This window comes from Equus przewalskii, chromosome 15 (assembly GCF_037783145.1).
Source record: "Equus przewalskii isolate Varuska chromosome 15, EquPr2, whole genome shotgun sequence".
NCBI classification, from domain to species: Eukaryota; Metazoa; Chordata; class Mammalia; order Perissodactyla; family Equidae; genus Equus; species Equus przewalskii.
In genome coordinates, this window is record NC_091845.1 from 49,918,722 (window position 1) to 49,940,869 (window position 22,148).

Sequence of the window (22,148 nt, forward strand, 5' to 3'; positions counted from 1 at the left end):
ATGAAAGTCTAATACAAAAGAGATATTAAGATCATAAGGATAGTATTAATAACTGGCGATTACTCTACCCTTACTGTGTGTCAAGCACTCCTTTAAGTGAATTGTAATCATTTTCTCATTTACTCTTCACAAAAACCCTGGGAGGAAGGTGTTAGTCATTCCTTCTTCAGAGATGAACAAATTGAAACATGAGTAATTTGCCCAAGTTCACACAAATAGTCAGTAGCCATGCCAGGATTCAAATCCAGATCTGTCTCAGACTCTGTGATCATGACCTCTTCACAGATTGCCTCACCTGGAGTGAGTTGGAAGTCAAGCTGAGAAAACTATTCTTGGCAATGAGGTGGGTTCTTTAAAGTTCCAGAATGTTCTGACCTTTCCTTGGTTGTTTCCTGAGCAGCAAACCTTGGACCTTTTATCTCAGTTGTAGATTCTTGAAGGTCAGTTCACTTTGGGGTAGCTGGAGTTGTGTTCCCAGGGTCAGGCCTTGCCTAGAGAGGGCTCCCGAGGTGTGGCCCATCTTGGGGGTTCCTGGCAGGCCTAGAGGAGCCACCTTGGGCCCAGTCCGACTCTGTTCTGCGCTCCTGGTGTCTCATAGAGGAGACTAGGGATTAGCCCTAAAGTCTAAAGGCTCCATCGTCTCAAGCAGATCCTCAAAGATCACGCTTAGTAATCTCCCGCAAAGTTCCGGTGACGGCCAAACGGCTCTTTGAACCCCTCTTGTCTAATACTGTGTTGTCATTTTCCTCTTGCAGGACATCGAGGCCTATGTGACCATTCTCTAAAATATTTAAGCTCGAGAATCACGGAGCGGAAGCTGCAGGGCACGTGGCTGCCTGCTGGCCGAGGGAGTCTGGAGAAACCATTCCTGGGACCTCACAGCTCCGTCGCGCCTGTGTTCGGCCCTCAGAGTGGCCTTCCCTCTGTCCATGCTGAGAACAGCGCGCTGAAGCCCAGGGTTGTGACCGTGGTGAAGCTGGGCGGGCACCCCCTCCGGAAGATCACCCTGCTCCTCAACAGACGCTCAGTGCAGACCTTCGAGCAGCTCTTGGCAGACGTCTCAGAGGCGCTGGGCTTTCCAAGATGGAAGAGTGATCGCGTGAGGAAACTGTTTAACCTTAAGGGCAGGGAGATCAAGAGCGTCTCCGATTTCTTCAGGGAAGGCGATGCTTTCATAGCCATGGGCAAAGAACCGCTGACACTGAAGAACATTCAGGTGGCTTTAGAGGAACTGTACCCCAATAAAGCCCGGACCTTGACATTGACCCAGCACAGCCGGGTCCCTTCTCCAAGGCTGAAAAGCAGGCTTTATAGCAAGGCTCTGAAGGAGGGTCACTGCTGTGGGGAGACTGAGACCGCCAAGAACTGCAGTGAGGCTGCTGGGTCCAAGGCAGCCATCAGACTCCAGGGGAAGACCCCCGTGGAGCCGGTGCTGGAGGACAGGGCAAGGGCCCAGAAGAAGTGGGTGAGGGGGAAACGGGAGCCTGAACCAGACAGCAAGCCGCCCAGGGAAGCCACTCTAGAGAGGCATGCCAGTGGAGAGAAGCACCTGGGGGTGGAGGTCGAAAAGACCTCGGGTGAAATTATCAGATGCGAGAAGTGCAAGAGAGAGAGGGAGCTCCAGCAGAGCCTGCAGAGGGAGAGGCTCTCCCTGGGCACCAGTGAGCTGGACATGGGGAAGTGCCAAAGGTACGACGTGGAGAAGCTGGTGAGGACGAGAAGCTGCAGGAGGTCCCCCGAAGCAAACCCTCCAAGTGGGGAGGAAGGGTGGAAGGGTGACAGCCACAGGAGCAGTCCCGGGAACCCCACTCAGGAGCTGAGGAGACCCAGCAAAAACACGGACAAGAAAGAGGACAGAGAGTCTGAAGGTCAGGAGGGTCATCCTCAAGCAGCAGCCAAGGCTAAGAAGGGTCTCATGGAAGTTCAGCCCGTCAGAGAGGAGGGGCTGAGGGATGTGAAGAAGGACACTAGGAACATTTGCAGGACCAAGCATGGTGGCTGGCTCCTGTGGGAGCGCCAGGCCAACCCCGAGAAGCTCCCCAGGACCCGAGGGGAAGAGCAGGAACCAGAGAAGGAAAAAAAGCCATGTGTGTCAGAAGGGAGAAAGATGGTTCCCAGAGATGACCAACCTGCAAGGGTAGAAAAGGAGCCCAAGACGAGGCTGGAGGAAAAGAAGCAAGAGCGGCCCAGCGGCCGGAAGCGGCGGCCCCCGGGCATCATCACGGCCAACGTGGAGAAGCATTATGAGATGGGCCGGGTCATTGGGGACGGGAACTTTGCCGTGGTGAAGGAGTGCAGGCACCGCGAGACCAGGCAGACTTACGCCATGAAGATCATCGACAAGTCCAAACTCAAGGGTAAGGAGGACATGGTTGACAGTGAGATCTTAATTATCCAGAGCCTCTCTCATCCCAACATAGTGAAATTGCATGAAGTGTACGAAACGGAAACGGAAATCTACCTGATCATGGAGTATGTGCAGGGAGGGGACCTTTTTGATGCCATCATAGAAAGTGTGAAGTTCCCAGAGCGTGACGCTGCCCTCATGCTCATGGACTTGTGTAAGGCGCTCGTCCACATGCATGACAAGAGCATTGTCCACCGGGACCTCAAGCCAGAAAACCTGCTGGTAAGCCCCGATTTTGCTGCTGTGGGAGAGGGTGTTTATAAAATAGAGGATACAATATTAATTGCCTCTGACTCTTGCTCTTACACGCTAGAATATTACCTTTATGGTATTTTAACATACTCGTTCCAGTATTTAAAACTTACTTCATAAGTGGCTGAGATAAATTGGTTTTTATTAAATTATTGAAAGAGAAGCCTTCCAATTTAAATAAAATGGAAAATGTTTCCTCATCACTGGGAGAAAAATGCTTTCGTCTTGATGATGACCAGGTGGAGTTTTGTGGCATTTGCGCATCCTCTGGACTAGGTACCAGGGGTGTCTACTGGTAGCAGCTTCCCCTGTAGGCTTTGTGTCCCCTCTCCCACTGAAACCACCTGGCCCTTTCGAAGATAACATCTTGTCAAGGGAATTCAAAGGCTCAGCACTGCACGGGCCCATGTGTGGGGTGGATAAGAGGCTGGCTCTGGAGTCAGATAACCTGAGTTTGGATCCATGCTCTTATAGTTGCTTGCTCTATGATAAGTCCTTCACCTCTCTGGACCTTAGATTCCTCATTTATAAAAGAGAAATAGTAATATTACTGATCTTGGGAGGTTGAGTGAGGATTGAGCATAGGAAAGAGAAGACCAGCTGCTAACCACGGGGAGCTGGCCTGGCACTCACAGCTCAGCTGTGGCGTTCTCCTGTTGAACATAATTCACCGAACACCAGCATCTGATAAGGCTGTTCTCTGACTGTGTTGGTCAAGACAAAAGCAAGACCCCTTTATAATCATGTCCAAATGCAGATGAAACCAAGATTGTCCAAACCACAACTATGGCCACATATCCCCCTTCTGGCTACTGTGAGGGACTGCCTCACTTCATTCTTCCCACCTTCTAGATGAGAATCACTAAGATACCCAATCATAGAATTACCCTCACTTCCTGATAGTATCCAATTTGGAGCAAAATCCTGCTTTCCTGAACCACCCCCCCAATCACCTAACACAGCCCAAATCTTATAATAATTTCACTGGACACCCCTTACTTAGATGTCTGGAACCCAGTGGGGTGCGTTCTCCCTTGTTGCAGGGAGTCAGTAAACCTACTGTGTTCCTGAACTACAAGTATGTTCCCGGTGGTCTTAGTTAGGATGGCATACTTCACCCCGTCACCCTCTGGCACCTTTATCCCGCTTTCCTCTTCACAGCCCCAATCCCCACCTGGTACATTCCATATTTATTCTTCTGTTTTATTTCATCTCTTACTGGAATGAAAGTTCTGTGACAGCAGGAACTTTGTTTTATTCAGCCTGTACCCCAAAACCTATACCAGTTCTGTCACATGGTGGGCATTCTTTAAATATTAATTGGATGAATGAATGAATACAGACTGTAGCATGCTGCCTGGGAAATGGCACACATTCCATCAATGGCAGCTACCATCATTATTACTACATTAGAAACAACTCTGATATTAAAGTGGATAGCACAAGTCAGCATCCAAAGCCAGATTGCTCCAGATGAAGTGATAGTGAATGGAGACAACGATCTCCATGAGCCACCCCCCTCCCATATTTATTTATTTATTTGGCAGGGATTTAGCCTGTTTCCTTTAATTTCCATGGCTGTAGACCTGGCCTGGAAACATTATCCCAGTGCGTGCACCTCTGTGTAAACTGCTCCAGCAGGTAAAAGGAAACACTGAGTCAAGCTAATTATTTGACGAAATGTCTATGTTGACCACTAAGTCAAGCAACCTTGTTTTTTCCCCAAATTCATAGAATTTCAGAAGCAATCTGGTTGCCTGAGTGGTCTCAATTACCGTCAAATCATTCTTCCTTTGAAACATTTCATTTTTGCATTAGCTGAGTGTTCCCATCCTTTCTTCACTTGCTTTTTTTTTTTGTTAGTGAGGAAGATTGGCTCTGAGCTAAGATCTGTTGCCAATCTTCCTTTTCTTGCTTGAGGAATATTGTTGCTGAGCTAACATCTGTGCCAATCTTCCTCTATTTTGCATGTGGGATGCTGCCACAGCATGGTTTGATGAGTGGTGTGGAGGTCCGCGCCTGGGATCTGAACCCACAAATCCCAGGCTGCCAAAGAGGAGCACGTGAACTTAACCACTATGCCACCAGGCTGGCCCATTCACTCACTTTTTGATTGTTTCCATCTTTTGGGTCTGAGCCCCACGTGTGGTGCCCTGTGCACTGTTTATTATGACCACTTTGGAACTGCAAGAGAGCAGTGTTCTTCAGTGACCCTCTGATGTTTTCACTGAACTGTCAGCAGGAGAGATTCTGATTAGAGGCCTGGGTGGGTCCCCTGAGCTGAACATTTTGGGCATGTGCCTAATCAAGCCTTATAACAGGTGTACACGTTCTTGAGGATGTGGAATGAGATTATTTACTGTATAGGATTGTTTTCTTTTGGGAACAGTCATCTGAGCTTGCATTTTCTCAACGAGGTTCTGGAACCAGTCTGTCGAGCCAGCCCATCTCTTGGGCAATAGAGACTCTCTCTTGTGTTAAGGGACTTATTTGTCGGCAAATTTTAAAGTGGAGAAGGTCAGCACTGGTTAGATTGCAGGAAGTTTGCTTCAGGAAGCAGAAAAACTGCCAGGAATGCATTTAGAACGGACAAGCTAACTGCCTCTGAGAAGTCATCTGGCAGCTCGTCACGGAGTTAAATATCAGGACACGTGTATTTAGTGCCCTTAAGGGCAGTGAAGTGTGTTTGTGTGTTGTGTGTCTCTGTTCTGAGAGAGAGGGACGCAAAACTGCAGAGTAGCTATAATTTTCTACCTAAATACATGAGTTGTGTATTGGTGTTGATTTTAACTGATATTTAGACCTTTTCCTCTTTTCTGATATTGAAGAAAGCCCACTTTAAAGAAAATAAAGGTCTTTTTTCGTGGTGGTATGAGTCCTTCAGAAACTGTAAAAAGCTACATATTTGAGCCATCTTTTGTGTAAAAGGTTAATATCTTTTCTCTCTTGTGATAATTTGTCAGCTTGCATTTATCAAAATGAACACGATCTGTCACCTTGATAAACCATGTTTGTCCTTTTTCTGGGAGAGTAAAGTACAACACGTTGTGATGTCAGAAGTCTGAATGCTATCTAATGTCAGTGCTTTTTGGTTTTCCAGACGGAGATCTAGATAGTGTTGGACTTGACAATGGTCTCATTGTCTGCGTTTAGAAAGGTGTCATCTTTACACTTGCTGTTATGATAATTATATGGCAAACTCAGTTGATCTTCTAAGATTTCTTATTAGTAAATATCACCATGGTGACTGCTGCCCATCAGTTAATGTGCTTCGCTTGTCTTTAATGTAGTGTTTTACACTTGTGTTGAGCTTTGTTTTATCAAAGTAATTGTTTCTTCCTCCTTCAGTGGATGGCTACTGTCTTAAGACCTGTCTTTGTGAAGCTAGGAAAGTGATTATGTTAGAACTAACTTTTGATTACATGGCTGATTCTAACTGTTGCTGCTTTTAGAGACTTTCTGAATGTGCTAGGAGTATGTAATGAATATAGCAAGCGTATCATGTTGTTTTAATCAAAAGAAATATTTATATCTGATAACTGGGCCCTAGAGTAAAACTGTAGGCCTCTATTACTGAGTTTATCTGTTTCTACTGATCACATTTCCTGATAAGATGTTAGTGCTCCTCTCCCCTTCGGGTTATTTAGACTCCTGAGATCTTGCAAAAGAACTTTTAATTATGAGAATTTCCAGCTTGCAGAAATATCAGTGTGATTGTTCCTTGTGCCAGTGTGTGCTCCCTTGGTGGGGTTGGAATGTGCTGTGTGGTGAGGACTGGGCCCTGGGATGAGGGGAGGAAGGAAACAGGAGCCAGAGAGGTGCTGATGATCAGACCAGCCCACACAGCATGGGAAGTGGAAAAGGCCAGGTTATTTACGGCCAACGGCTTGGGTGTTACCTACAGAAAAGAAAGCTGAGTGAGTGGGGTGGGGAAGAGACTGAAGAGATATCAGACACCAGCAAGGTCATTTGAGAAAATCTGTCCCAGAATAAGAGGAAGAGAAGGGACAGGTTCCCACTCTGGCAACAGGGCTGAAAGGAAGGAGATGGGTGGGCAGGTGCTATAGCTCTGGAGGGCTTGGAGCAGAGACCCTTGGAATCTAGGAGGAATGGTGGCAGGGGGTTGTGGGGACAGCCTGGTCAAGGACAAAGGTTGTACCCTCTTTCTGGCCTTTCTTTGGCTCTAGGAAGGAAGATATATCTCTAGGTATTTAACTGCTGAATGTGACTAGGACAGGGCAGTGACTGATGTCCCCAAGGATGACAAGGAGAATCTAGAAGGATAAAAAATGGCCAAATATACTCCTTGCCCATTCTCCGTCTCAAATAAACCTGTCTTATCATTTTGTTCATCTTAATTCCCTAAGTTCTTTTTCCACTTCTACTTTGATATATAAGAAGGGCTCAACGATTATTGCTGTGTTAGTCGGTGGTTCTGTAATGCAAACTTCTCCTTGATCAGCACGACTTCTCTTCTAGAACAGCTCCAATTTTAATCTCCTTTCCCTTTAGCTTCTAAGACAGAGGTATCCATATCCTCCCGTTAATGGTCTGAGTATTCATGAATGCATTTTTATACCAATTCCCTTAATTAAAAAATTGATAACAATTATGAAGAATATCTCATTAACGTATACCTAATAAAATCAAGAAATGTGCTTTTTAGCAGTAACATGAAATCCCTAAAGAAGAACTACAGTGATACAGGCCTTTAAGTCATTGGTCAATATTAAGCAAGTCAGTGAGAAGACACGTTTATAAGAGATAGAACTCATCTCGAGAATCTCAGGGTGAATTCTGTCAGGAAACATCCCAGTTATGACTTTAAGTTTGTATCAGTGAGAGTCGCCCTCAGTGTCCATTTCAGCAGTTTCCAGGAAAATAAAAAGTATACGTAGAGTCAGTGAACCCACATATTGTCCAGGGTTTGACCACATTGCCAGAAGTTTCAGGAAATTTCTTAAAGTCTTCAGAATTCCAGATACTGGGTCATCTTGATAACTGGGGTTTTCTTTCTTCTGCTAGTTCGTTTTGAAATAGTCACCTAAAAGGGTAGATGTTTGATAATTACTGCAGACAATAAATTATCAACAACAAGGGTAACTATAAAGTATGCTTCACACTTATTGAAGTTGTTGAGTATCTTCTAAACTTGTGACTCCATTCCCCCAAGGGGTCCTAAAGTTCAGGTCATTTAGTAAATAACAACAATCTCCCTTATCCTCTTCCTTAATACCTGTATTCCTGTGTGTTGTCAGTTCTCTAAGAGAGTGATTTCTTGTGAGCCATTTGAGGGTCTAAGATTAAGTTTCTTAAAACTCTGTATTTTCAAAATGCCCTTAATCTGAGGAAGCAATTTAGTAAATCTCTTCAACAAGTTTCGAAGGTCTAAGGTCTAGTTGTCTTATTGTAATAACATGAACCCCCCTGTCTCTGTTTCAGCTTCTTTCAGATGTCCTGTATATTAGGGGTCATGTAAGGTGTGGAGAGGAAGGATGGAAAGAAGGAAGGAAGGAGAGGGAGAGGTCGAAACAGAGATAGAGAAAGAGAGAGAGAAAGAGGAAACTCAGCCTTGGTCCTGGCTTCTTTCACTCTCTCATGCATTAAACCGTGCCACGTTGATTGCAATATTCTGACGGAGCCTTTCTGATGAAGGACTCAGCAGAACTAGACATTCTATGTGGACACGGATATACTGTTAATCCCTCTCTAACCTTTAACTTCTAATGTACCATTTTTGGCAAGGACGCTCCAGTTTTTCATATAGAGACGAAAACTCTTAAAATCCCTTTTAGTCAGTTGGATAGAATGTGTAGAGTCAGGTTAAAGAATTATTTGTCTAAGGATCTCAGTGAGCTGTACCCCCAGGCATTTGGCCCATAGTGCCTGCTTGAAATGGTAAATTTCCCCTCCAGGGAGCGCCTCTGATGTTTTGACCTTCTCAGATCTCACAGCACCACTGGAGGCCCATGAGGAGTTAACGGTGACCACAACAATGATAATTCTGTTTGTAATAATATGCTTTGGCTTTACTGGGTAGGACCTTAACCTTGGAAATTTTGACAAATTACATGCATGGCCATATAATTATCAGCTTGGTGCTCTATGTAGGTTCATTATTTATCCCAGGAGGGAGTTGGAAGCAGGAACATAAAGATATGTGCCTACCAATATACTGCCTGCCTCTACATCCAAGGGAGTGGAATGAATTGTAGGGGCTGAGGAGAGGATAAGGAGAGGGAGGGAGCACCCTTACTGGCTCTCCTTGTTACAGCTGAACTACCTTCCAGCTGCCATAGGATTACCTGAGTAAGGGTGGTGAAAATCAGCACTTCTCAAACTTTTAAGCGAATAGGAATCACCCGGGATCTTGATAAAATGCAGATACTAATTTTGTATGCCTGGGGAGGGGCCTGAGATGCTGCATTCCCATAAGCTCTCAGATGATGCCGATGGTCTGCAGAGCACACTTTGAGGAGCAAGAGCTCAGACAATAAAGACATCTAGTCATCTCACATAACCAGAAGCCCGGAGACACGCAATTTCAGGGATGGTTAACAGAGCAGGCCAAAGACGTCAAGGCAGTTTTTGCCATTTCCCTCATGACCCCCAAATGTCTACCACACCACGTATCACACTGTCACACTCACATAGAATGCAGGGAAAGCATGGGGCGGCTCTTGGTCGAGGTCTCCCTTTGTAAACTGCAGGAAAGTCTTGCTCAGATGCTGCTCGGCGGACTTCCTGTTCTCCCTCATTGGCTGGCATGGGTCACGTGGCCTCGCTCGGAGAGGAGGATTGGTTGCCGTGATGGATGGCAGCCCAGTCACGATGGCCGCCTGGGCGGGGCCCGCCTTGCGGGATGTGAATTGCCCAAGAGCGGTGTGGAATCTGGGTGTGTGGGCAAGGAAGGCACTCACGGGAAGGCACCTGCAGCCACCGTCCTACGCCTCACAGTGACTCTGAGAACCGCCTGTGCTGGAGACGGGGCGCCAACACTGCGTGGGCTTCTCCTGTGAGACTACGCAGACTTCTGTGTCTCAAAGGACGGCTAGACGGATAGGGAGGCGATACGGCTTGATGGTTGTGTCCTCTTGGCCTGTTTATCTTTGGGTGCCAGGCAGTCAGAGTAGATGCTTTATATGTTTGTTTGTTTGAGTTTCAGATGGCCCTGTGGTTCTTTGGCCAATGCATTTTTTTGCCCTGTGGCTTACGTGTTGGCCTGTATTTTAGGCTCATCTTGGCCCCTCAAGGTACAGTGGGTGGGGCATGGGAAACTTTCAAAAGATACATTTTCCTAGCATTTTTGAGATGTTCATTTTCGTTTTTTCTTGGGAACTCTGTCCAGGAGCCATGCCTTTTGTTCCCCTCCCCTTAGGGAAAGTTTGGGGACAGAAGTAGAAACTGCCTGCCAGCTATTTCTTGAGGTCCCTGAAGACAGTGGACCTCCTGATGTGGGAGGGGAAGTGGAGACTTTGCCCACGTGGCGCCCTGTCTGGGTCCCTTCAGCCTCAGCGTGGGGCTGGCTCAGGGCCCAGCAGGGGTTCTGCTCAGGCGTTGGGCCATTTCTGGGGTGGCCTGCCACCTCTGTCCCCACTCCTCTCCCCATCCCCAGTGTGGAGTCATGGGGATGCTTCGGAGTCCTCTTTCAGGGCTTTTAGGGACTACTGGTGTAGGGTAAATCTGGGCGGTGACAGCCTTCAGTAAACTGTAGACAAGAAGGGCCTACTAGCACCTTGTTTCCAAAATCCTCAAACCTCGTGGGCAATTCTTCTGGATCTCTTGGGGGCCCCCAACCTCATAGAAAGACCTGTTGGAGCTATGGGACAAAGTGTCTCTCAATGCTTTCCCTTCCTCTTGGCCTGTTTTTGTTTCCCCTGCTCTGGGGGGAGAAGTGAACCTGTTATTTTGCATGCGGATGCCCCAGTCCTCCTGCCCTGATCTATGGCTGGTCTGCTTAGCTGTGGCTGCCTCTGTGATAGCCATGACCTTTGAGCTTGGCTCCCCTCCCACATGGGTGGGGCCTGGGGCCTGGGTGGGGAACAAGCAGACTCCCCTCCCTGATACCTCGATTCTGTCCTGCCTTACCAAATCTTGCTTATTCAAAGGGCTCTGCCAAGAATGACCTTGTGGTTCCAGCCACTCCCCTCCCCTAGTTTATCTATTTTTCAAGTTTGAATTTTATGTGTCAGTTTGTCTATTACAGGCAAATCAAGCCCCACCCACCATCAGTAGTTGGGGGCAGGTGAAAGCTGTTTAGCTTTTAGGTCCTTAGGTGTGGTTACGTAGTGGTATGTTTCTTGTATTAGCTAAACGTTTAGTTTTAACAAATGTCAGTGACTCAAGGTGGTGAAGGAGGGGATCAAAGACTGTAAAGTTCATTTCCTCTTAGTTAAAGAATTCAAAGGAGCTGAACTGCGCTGGTGATAGGGGCATGGTGCTCACTGCTGGGCCAGCATCACTCCAGGCCCCTTACTCGTGCTGCCTGCTGTATACACCCTGTGTAGTAGGTACACTCACTCCACTCTGCAGGGGAGGAAACCAAGGCACAGGGAGGCTGAGTAACTTGCTCAGAGTCACACAGCAAATAAGGAGAAGAGGAATTTGAACCCGGGATACATCCATGCTTTGGGCACTCTGCTAGGCTGGTGCTCAGCAGCCCATCTTAACTTTTTATTTGCTGTCCCTGAATGTGAACACTGAGATGAAAGGCATGCTTTCTTGCTGCAGGTTTCAAATCCCAGTAGATCTTAGGGTAACTGTCAGTTAGGTCTGCTGGGGCAGTCTAGAGACCTCTCCCTTAGTTTGTAGGTGATGAAACAGGCTCAGCAAAAGTCAAGTTTGAGGCCCTCTGGCTTGTTTGCTGTAAGCAGAGCTAAAACAAAGGTCCAGGTAATTTCAATCCTAGTTCTGAATTCTTTTGCAAAATACGTGTTGATGGTTCAGTTACTGACTTTGGATTAAATGATGTATTTCCTGAGCAAGTTTGACGCTGACTGTGGACTTGGGTCCTTTGAGGGTGGGGGAGCTGCATGGGTGCCAGTATCTGGGAGACTGAGAAGCTAGTGGGGAGGAACATACTCTGTGTTTCCATACGAATAAATAGAGACGTGTGGAAATCTCTTTTTAGGCCAAGCATTTATTTGGAAATATCCTGTTAGTTACCTTAATCGTCTCTTTTACTAGTGGGTGATTATTTTCGCCTGAACCTGAGGATTACGGCCTTATTTCTCTTGTTCTACACTAGGATTCTCCACATCAGCGCTGCTGGCATCTGGGCAGGAGGAGTCCTTTCTCGGGGGTGTCCTGTGCACTAGAGGATGCTCAGCAGTCTCCTGGCTTCTGCCGTAGATGCTGGCAGCACCCCCGGTGGTGATAACCAAAAATGTCTCCAGACATTGCCAGATATCCGAGGGTGGTGGCGGGGGAGGAGGATTGTCCCTGGTGGAGAACCACTGCCTACACTTTGATGTGCTGTGACATGGCTCCCACCCTGTTAGAGCCCACACTTCGTTAGAGTACCATTAACTTCATTGGCATGTCATTTCGACATGTTGATTACTAATCTCTGTGCTTTACGTTTTCCTAGATTCTCACATTAACCCTGTGAGCAAGGCCTCATTATTTCCATGTGCACACGAGGATTCTGAACTGAGGGAATTGCCAGAGGTCCCCCAGCTGGGTGTGTCTGACCTTAGAGCCCGTGTTGTAGTTGCTGGGTTGTGCTGTCTTTCTAAGCTCAGCGTCTGGTTCAGCTGTGGCCAGCCCAGCTGATGAAGGAGTGCATGTTGAACTGTAGATGTTTCCTGGGTCTGATTCAGTAGCCTCCTGTAGAGCAGCCCACTTCACATCATCACCTAGTCGTCTCATGGGACGAGCATCTCAAGCTCAAGATGCCGGAAACTGATTCCCCTGGAAGCTGCCTTTCTCCCAGATCTCCCCAACCCAGAGAACAGCTCCATCATCCCAGAAACAAAATGTAACATCTCCCAGCTTAAAACAAAGCGAAACAAAACCCTTGTTTTCTCCACATCCCCCTTCAGCTATTACCCATCTTTTTATGATGTCCTTCACACACACACGCACACTTTGGAAGAAGTGTCTGTACCCACCATTTGCAGTTTCCCATTCTATGCTGAACTCCAGTCAGGCTCTCAACCCCTTAACTGCGGTGAAACCATCCTTCTCCGTTGGAACCATGGGGCCACCGCTGACCCAGCTGCTTGGGTCAGAAACCTCAGTCACTCTTGAGTCCTTTCTTTCTCATCCACCACATTCAGTCTGTTCTCATGTTTTGTCTTTACCCTTCTGCCCACCTCCACTGCACTGCCCAAGACCAAGCCACCGCCATGTCTTGCTGGGACTATGGCAGTGGCCTCCTCACTGGTCCTCCCTCTTCCTTTAAAGGCCGTACTCCTCACAGAAGCCTGAATGATATTCTCCAAAAGAAAACCAGACTCCGTAACTCCTCTGCTCAGAGCTGTCATTGGCTTCCTGTTATACTCAAATAAAGGCCAAGTTCATTTCCATGGCCTAGAAGGTCCTGCATGATGTGGCGTCTTGCTTCCTCTCAAAGCTCCTCTCCAACCACTCACCCCCCTACTCACTCCACTCCTTGCTGTTCCTACATGGGGTCAAACATGCCCCTGGGCCTTTGCACTTGCTATTTTCTCCACCTGAAAAACTCATTCCTCAGATATTAATACGGTGCACCCCTGACTTTTTTCAAATGTCACCTCCTCAGTGAGTCCTTCCTTAACTACCCTTTAAAAATACCAGCCCCTGCCACTGTCTATCCCAGCACTGTCCAACAGAACTTTCTGCAATGATGGAAATGTCCTACATCTGCACTGCCCAGTAGGTAGCCGTTAGCTATGTGAGCATTTGAGATGTACCTTGGGTGTCTGAGGAAGAAGTTTAAATTTTATTTAAAAATAAAAGCCACGTGTGGCTGGTGGAGACTGTACTAGACAACACATCCTTTGTCCCTCTTTTGCTTTTTTATAACACTTATCACTATCTGTCATTACATATTCATGTGAATATTACTGAATAATAAAAAGAAGGCTTCATAAGAGCAAGGAGTTTATCTACTTCATTCACTGCTCTATTCCTGGTACCAGACCAGTGCCTGACACATGGTAGGCATCTAACTAATATTTGTTGAATGCATATGAGATGTTAATTTGGTAGAAAAGCACTGGCATGATATGTAGACACCAAAAACATGTGATAGGCCTGTCATGTGACAGATTCCCAGGGAAAACTTTGTCCCCACTGATTTTTTTTCAGTCACTCTTTGTATTAGGATATCTTTTGCTGTTGAAATATAAATTGAGTTTAGGCATTGGCATTTCAAGGTGAATTGGTTTCTAAGATCATTTCAGTCTTCACAGCCAGTTGAAAATGGAAACTTGGAGGGAAAAGGCAGGAGGAACCATAAAGGATCAAGTACGTAGTTGACAAATAGTGGTTGGCAAAGAGAAATAAGCCTTGCGCACATCTTAATTTTCCTTAGGGTGGCTGCTTGCTCTTTGGTCTGTGTTCTGCTGCCATCCTCTGGTCAGAGCTGAAAATTGCAAGGTCACGTTTAAATTGTACCATTGAAGGAGACAAAGAGGCTGTTAATTGTTCAGAAAAATAAAGATTCCTCTGGAAGCTTTGAGACCATCCAGATGTTATCTGGATGCTTATTTAGATAATATAGATTGCCTGGATTCAAAGCAGGGCACTTTGGTGTAGCTGGAAAAGGAGTTGACGGATGCAGATGGATCAACAGTCATTACAGTGCTGTGTAAATTGGTCTGAAACACCCTTCAGTTAGAGGGCAACTGAAAACAGAGCCCCAGAAGGAATGTGACCCAGAGCAGTGAGTTTAGTTAGACCAGAAGATAGACGAATGGAGATGTGGGTGAGGCAGGGTCAGATATGTGCCCTGGGGCTATGGGAGGACCCTCAACCAGACCCAACCAAAGAAGGGGTAGGGGAGGGAAAAACCCTTTGTCCTCTACCCTCCTAGGTTCTGTGACTAGGGACTTGGAAATTAAACTGACAAAAAACAGATTAACAAGAGAAAAACAAACAGTTTATTTACGTGTGCAGTGTGCATACATATGGGAGAAACTCAGTGATGAGTAATTCAAGGAGGTAGTTAGAACTTGGGGCTTCTATAGCATCTTAACGAAGAGCACCAAATTTTCAGAAACATAACAAGACAAAGGAAGGAGTGTAGGCTTTTAGGGGCAGCAGACTGTGGAAGGTCAATGCATGGCGGGAACCAGTGGAAGAGAAGGGTTGTTTAGTGCAGTTTGTTATGTGGATTCCTCTCTCTGATCTCTGTACTGGTCAGAGTCTCTGGTGACTTAGTTCTGTCCTTCCTGGTACAGGGAGGGCACCTTCGTCAGGGGAAAGTTTATGTCCTGCTTTTAGGCAGAGAGGGGAAGGTCCTGCATCTGCTGTTTCTCAAATACCTTTGGCTCAAAATAATCAATATGTCAAAGTGGCATAACTTGGGGTGGCATGTTCTGACCCCTCACAAAGGCTTTCTGAGGAAAGGACATTGAAGGGGGATGTTTACTGGGGTCTTTGGCTTCCTTGATGGCCACCGAGTGCCCCAGCAGGTGAGGTCCTGAGGCCCATCGCCCTGATCAAATCACGCCTGGTGTGTGGTGGTCATTTCTGGATGCTCTTTGTTAAAAGAGGCATCAGTGAAGTGAGGATCATCCAGAACTTTGCTGTGCACAGGAGTCACCTTGAAGTCTTGGAGAGATGCAGGTTCAGTGGCGCTGGGGCGGCCCGAGATCTTCAACCAGCTCCTGAGTGTCACGATGCTGCTGGTTCAGGCGCTGCACTTAGCATAGGAGGGAGCCAGAAAGGGTGACTGGTCAGGACACCAGGTCCTATAAGAGTCAGCTGGAGGGTCCTCAGTGGTGAACTTAGAGGAGCCAGAGGTGGTGGGGCATGATGGTACTGTTTCCCATCTTTAGGAGGGGTGTGTGCTTATTCAGTGTCACCCCAGAGGGCAGATTTGGAAAACAGGGGTGGGGGTGGAGTTCTGAATCAACACCAAGGTGAATCTCCATACAAGCTAGGATGGGCTGCTGCATAAAGTTGTGGAATCTTTTCCATTTTGAGATCTTAATCAGAGGTGAACAATAGTCTTGTGGGAGGATGTTTTAGACAAGTTCCCAGTTTGGGTGGAAAATTTGATGGTTCCAGAAGTCCCACAGATTCTAGGAGGAAGAATTATTCCAGAAAGATATCACTCATTTGATTTCAAGGATTAAGATAGGAGCTGTTCTGAATCCAAAAATGGGAGGTGCCTGTTGGAAAAAAACCAAACCAAAACAACACTCCCCCAGTCAGTGCATGACCTCAAACGCAACGAGCTGCTTATGTAGGTGCAATAAATGAGAAGTCTCAAGTCACTGAAGGAGGTCACATAACTCCTGATGGCAGAAGCTGGAGACAGAAGAATTAAAAACACTGAGCAGTCTGGAGCCACTTTCTGGAAGGAACAAACTCCACAGATCTTAACCACCCCCCAGGTTCTTCTCCTGCTGGCGTGGGTGCTCCCGCGGTGATCCTGAGACTCAGAAAAGCTAACCGTGAAGAGACAAGAAGCGTAAGGTGTTTTAGAAAGGCCATAAAATAATTTAAAAAACAGATTTGGTATGTGAAAATGGACCCATCAGCACATGGACATTTCACATGCTAAATTTCCAGAATAAAAGACTGAGTTTTCAAGCGTTGAATCTGCTATTACCTCCATGGAGCCAGGTTTTGGAATTGGGACGTTTCTATGAGGAAGGGAATGCTTGTTATTTCTCATAGGAATACATATTTTATTTTGGTCTATTAAATCAGCCAAATGCTTTTAATGCTGATCGCTTGGTTGGGAATATTTACAAATATTTGTGAGGGACATGTTTTTTTCAGCAATTACCCAGCCAATGTGATTAATGTAGATGATCCATCTGGAAACTCTAGGCACTACACTATTTGTTGTCTTTCCCTTCCAAACTACATTTTCTAGTCTAAATTATTCTAATAATTACTTCCCTTGTCTCCTTTCGGGCTATGTTTGTCTCAATACACAGACCAACGCAGAATCGCATTGTCGTTCTACATCTCTGCCTTTCCATTTGGTTGGGTTAATTATGGAGACATTGATTAGATTGCCTGGCAGTGACTCAGGCTCGGTAATTAAGACACATTCTGCTTACAGAGATGTAAGCTCACTGGCAGGATCCAAAGGAAGTTTGGAGAGCTTTTTTTACAAAATCTATTTTATTGAGGTCGCATTGGTTTATAACATTATGTAAATTTCGGGTGCTCATCATTATATTTTGACTTCTTTATATATTTTCGATGTATCAACTGCATCATGTTCACCACCAAAAGTCTAATTGTCATCTGTCACCATACATATGTGCCCCCTTACCCCTTTCACCCTCCCCCATCCCCTTCCCTTCTGGTAACCACCAATCTGTTTTCTGTATCTATATGTTTGTTTGTTTGTTGATCTTCTATATATGAGTGAAGTCATATAGTAATTGTCTTTCTCCATCTGACTTATTTTGCTTACCATAGTACCCTCAAGGTCCATCCATGTTGTCACAAATGGTACAATTTCACCTTTTTTATGGCTGAGTAGTATTCCACTGTGTGTGTGTGTGTGTGTGTGTGTGTGTGTGTGTGTAACACATCTTTATCCATTCATCCACTGATGGACACTTAGGTTGCTTCCAAGTCTTGGCTATTGTGAATAATGCTGTAGTGAACATAGGGGTGCATATATCTTTTTGAATCAGTGTTTTCATGTTTTTTGGATATATCCCAGCATTGGAATTTCTGGATCATATAGTATTTCCGTTTTTAATTTTTTGAGAAATACCCATACTGTTTTCCATAGTGGCAGCACCAAAATACATTCCCACCAGCTGTGTATGAGGGTTCAGAGAACTCGTCTGGGGAGACCAGGGAGTGGCTGCCTGCCCTCCATTTTCTGGTGTTGCTGTGTTCATGGCTGTGATTGGGCACAGGGAAGACCAGAGTCCTCCCCACTGCCCTTCTGCCCCCCAAGCACTGGGAGGAACTTTGGGAATCTTTGTCCCCATTCCAATAGAGATGTGAGGACATGTGCCTCCAGACCAGTTGATAATTTCTCCTATAGCTCTGGTGGCCCCAGCAAGTCTCTCCTTGGCTGGTACCATCCAGGCTCATCCCAGTTAGTCTTATCATAGAGCTGTAATTAACTGCTCAGTTCGCCTTTGGCCTGAGCCTTCAGCTTCTATGATGAGATGTGGGGTAGGTAAGAGTTGGGGAGGGGGTGGGAGCTTTGACAGAAGGGGATGGACCAGGGCCATGCCTGATCCAGGGGCCTGGATGAGGAGATCCTAAAAGGGGAGCCAGAAGATATCAGGGCTGACTTCCTGTACTTCTCATTTTCCCTGAAGTCAGTCATGCTCTTCAGAGGTGAACTGTTATGGTGGCTAAAGCAATACGGTTTACTTAACAAACCCTTCTGTCGTGCTTCTTGGGTGCTGGGCACTGTCTATAACACCTTACAAATATTAATTCATTGAATCCTCATCATAGTCCTGTAGGATCATTCACATTCCCATTTTCCAGACTGAAATGGAGGCACAGGGAGGGCAAGTGACTTGACCAGGACGTAGTAAGTGGTGGGCTAGAGTTTGAACGCTGATGGTTGGCTTTTGGAGTCTGTGCTTGTAACTGTTACATGATGCTGAACCTTCCAGCAAAGGGTTATTTCTGTTGGAGGAGGTGAGGAGGCCTATCCAGAGGTCCCCAAGAGAACCACAGGCAAGTGGACCAGAGGCCAACCTCTTCCAGGAGCTCAGCCCTGAATTTTACTATGTTGTTACAAAAGGGTTTTTGCCATAAATCCATCAGGCAGTACAGGGTCCAGGAGGGGGTCCCTCCAGGGGGAGGGGTGGCTGTGTCCCTGGGAGCCTTTCTGTTGGGTGGCCAAGATCCCCAGAACACTGGCTGTCTGGGTTTCAAGATAAAGATCTCAATAGTGGCCATTGTGTTTTTTTTTGTTTTCTGTCTTTTTTTAAGTGGAAAATAAAAGTTTTATTGAGAATGTACCTTGAAAAAAACCAAAAATATAAATTTATTTAATCTTATAGTTAACAAAATTTATGTTTTAATTAAAACTGTGCATTAATTTCTCCCCCCCAGATTTATTGAGGTATAATTGATAAATAAAATTGTAATATATTTAAGTGTAAAACATGATGATTTGCTATATGTGTACGCCGTGAAAGGATTTCCACAATCAAGTTAATTCACAATCCATCGCCTCATATAGTTACCTTTTTTTTTTTGTGAGAATGCTTAAGATCTGCTTTCTTAGCAAATTTAGAGTATGCAATACAGAATTATTAACTAGTCACCATGCTGTCCATTAGATCCCCAGACCTTATTCATCTTATAACTGAAAGTTTGTACCCTCTGACGAATATATTCCCATGTCCCCCAGCCCCTGGCAGCTACCTTTCTACTTTTTGTTTCTATGAATTCAACTTTTTTTTTTTTTGATTCCACTGTTCTCTCTGCCCTCTTATGGATAAATTCCTCTCTGGGCCTGAGATACTTGACACCCCCGAGCTTTGTCCTTTGTATTAGGAAGAAAGGGGCCAGGCAGGATGTGACAACAGGTCTTGAGTGGGCTGCACCTTTCCCAAGAGGCACATGACACTGAGGGAGGAAACGATGCCACACTTTCAGAGTCTTTTGTTCAAAGCTCCTTGCTTACAGATTGTGCTGGCTACTTTCTGTGACCGATAGAGGTCAGAGTGATGATTGGGTGGCAAGGCTGCTAAAAGGACTCAGAACACCTTCCTGGTGTGGAGCCAGCATCTTCTGCGTGTACACAGACCAGCTGCAAGCTGCGGCTGCCTGGGATAGCACAGAGCAGGGCCAGCTCAGGCCCAGAGCTGCTTCAGCCAGAGTCAGAAGCAGGCAGGTATCACCCAGGTGTGCATAGCTGCCTGCATCCTGGGAATGAGGGGCTGTGAGAACCCTTTGGCTTGTGCCTTTATTTCTTGGTGTCCTGAAACGTCTGTCAAGGTGAGACTCTTATGTGGGAGGCAGCTGCTCTGAGTCTTCACATTCTCTGATGTTTGGAGGCCAAACCTCCTGTTGGGTTGCCCTTCTATCTTACTCGTTTGGGTACCAACGAGTACTGAAGAAGGTTGGAATTTTGATTTGTGCCTGATTATGTAACCTTTCCCAAAGTAAAAACCCGCCTCCATAGCACCAATGCATCTTTTGCTTGCTGCAACATATGCTAGGATTGCCCCCCATTGGTTCTTTGTTTGTTTCCATTTTTTATGTGCAATATAACATATCTTTAGTTTTATTTCTTGCATGGTGGTCTAAATACTTGCTCAGGTCACATCTCGAGATTCGTTTCTTTTCGGTTAAGACCCACCTTTTCCTAACAGTCATCATCTAGCATGCAGACACCTTGAGGGTGGAGGAGGACAGGACAGATTGACATGGCAGTGGGACCTGGTTTGCCAGAGATCACAAAGCTGGTTACCTGCACATGTTTGAAGCAGTAGACTCAGGCGGGATATGTTTTGGTGAGGACAAAAGAGAGCAGTCAATTCGCTGTAGTCATTTCAGAGTGAAGGTAGCTGTCTTTTCTCTGTTTTAAAAAATGACTAATTCTACTGTGCTCTAAAACCTGGTGGAAGTTGGGGGTCTAAAGGAAGAATCAGAGATAATTTATTTCACCTTTATGCAAAAAAGTTAACAGAACCCAGTTTATCAGTTTCAATATGTAGGAATAAATTTAAGTTCAGTGGCATTAATTTTTTGTATAATGTGCAAACTAGGATGACCACTTCATTCCGGTTTGCCAGAGACTGTCCTTGTTTTAAAAATGAAAGTCCTACATCCTTGGAGCCCCCTCAGTCCCAGGCAATCTGGGACGATTGTTCACTTTAGGGCTAACATTTTGCTGGGCAGATTATACACATTGAATGGAACTCCTGACAATCCTGTTTGCTGGAGATTCTCTCTTCTCCTCCTTTTCCTCCTCCTCCTCCTCCCCCGCCTCTGCCTACTCCTCCCCTTGCTCCTCCTCCTCCTTGCTGTTAGGTGAGTAGAGAAATTTGTCTAAGACACTCAGCCACGAGACTGGGAATTGGAATGAAAGACTCCTGGTTTGTTTGGTTCTTAACTCCCGCCATCCCCCAAATTAGGGTTTGTATTTAACATTCCTCCACTGCTTGTTTGTCTACTTCTTCACTCTAATTCCTAGTTCTTTTTCCTTTCTTTTTTCCCTCTGCCCAGACTTTACGTTACCCACAGGCATTTACTAGTCTTCACTAAAGCTAGTCTGTGCTCAAAGTATCATTGATCTTTGTTCTGACTCAATGCTGCCCAAGAGAACTTTCTGTGATGATGGAAATGTTCTCTATTTGTACTGTCCACTATGGTAGCCATTAGCCACCAATGGCTCTTGAGCACTTGAAGTGTGGCTAGTGCATCTGAGAAACTGAATTTTTAATTTAATTAAATTTAAATAGCCAACTGCGGCAATATGGTGCTACCACATTGGACAGCACAGTAAATCCTCACTCGTTGGTTCTGTAGTTTAAAATGTGAGCATCTGTCACTGAGATCACGTTGAGTTTGTCCATGTTGGGCTAAACGATGTCTACTGTTTGCTTATCCTGACTTTGCATGTTTTTTTGTCTCAGTTTTCCTTCTTTGTTCTCACCACAATTTGGGTGGTTTGGGGGATTTTGGTTTCTTACAGGTTCAGCGAAATGAGGACAAATCTACCACCTTGAAACTGGCTGATTTTGGCCTTGCAAAGCACGTGGTGAGACCTATATTTACTGTGTGTGGGACTCCAACTTATGTAGCTCCTGAAATTCTTTCTGAGAAAGGTAAGTATTACGCGGTGCTCTGTGGGACTCTAGCTCACTTACTAACAAGTGTTTTATTTTCAATATTTAATATTTAATATTTTTTAGTATGGAGCAGTCAAAAATCTCAGAGAGTTGGCACTAAGCTTGCACTTGGATTTTAAGGGAAATATTTGAAGCAAGCTCCCTTGACCAAAGTATGAGAACTTCTCCCTCATCAGGGCTGTCCTTTTTACAGAGAAGGGATTGGGGGGGGGGTGTGTGTTTGTGTGTGTGTATTGGCAGGACAGTGAGATGAAAGATGATAGAGAATTGGGAAGGAACTTAAGCAAGCAATGCTATTTGTGCCACTGACCCAAGGCTACCTCTAATGGGAGAGAATGGAAGCAGTTGTGATAGTTGGCTTAAAAATTCCTCCACCAACCACGCATTTTAAGGAAAACGGGGTCCCATTTCAAACCCCATGAATAATATTTATTACCTGTTTCTATATTGTATAAGGATGCAATGAACTGTTTTAGTGACCCACTCTGTAAAGTATATAAAAAGGAAATCACTATTATTATTATATGGCT

At 45.6% G+C, this 22,148-nt stretch overlaps 1 protein-coding gene across 2 annotated transcripts in view; it reads left to right on the plus strand.

Annotated features, from left to right (window-relative positions):
• DCLK3 (doublecortin like kinase 3) overlaps positions 1–22,148 on the plus strand; it is a 49,084-nt gene that overhangs the window by 21,336 nt on the left and 5,600 nt on the right. For both annotated transcript variants that reach the window (XM_070577332.1, XM_008543997.2), the window contains exons 2-3: positions 756–2,629; positions 21,462–21,594. In XM_070577332.1, the coding sequence (XP_070433433.1) occupies positions 756–2,629; positions 21,462–21,594 (2,007 nt within the window). The remainder of the gene's footprint in view (positions 1–755; positions 2,630–21,461; positions 21,595–22,148) is intronic.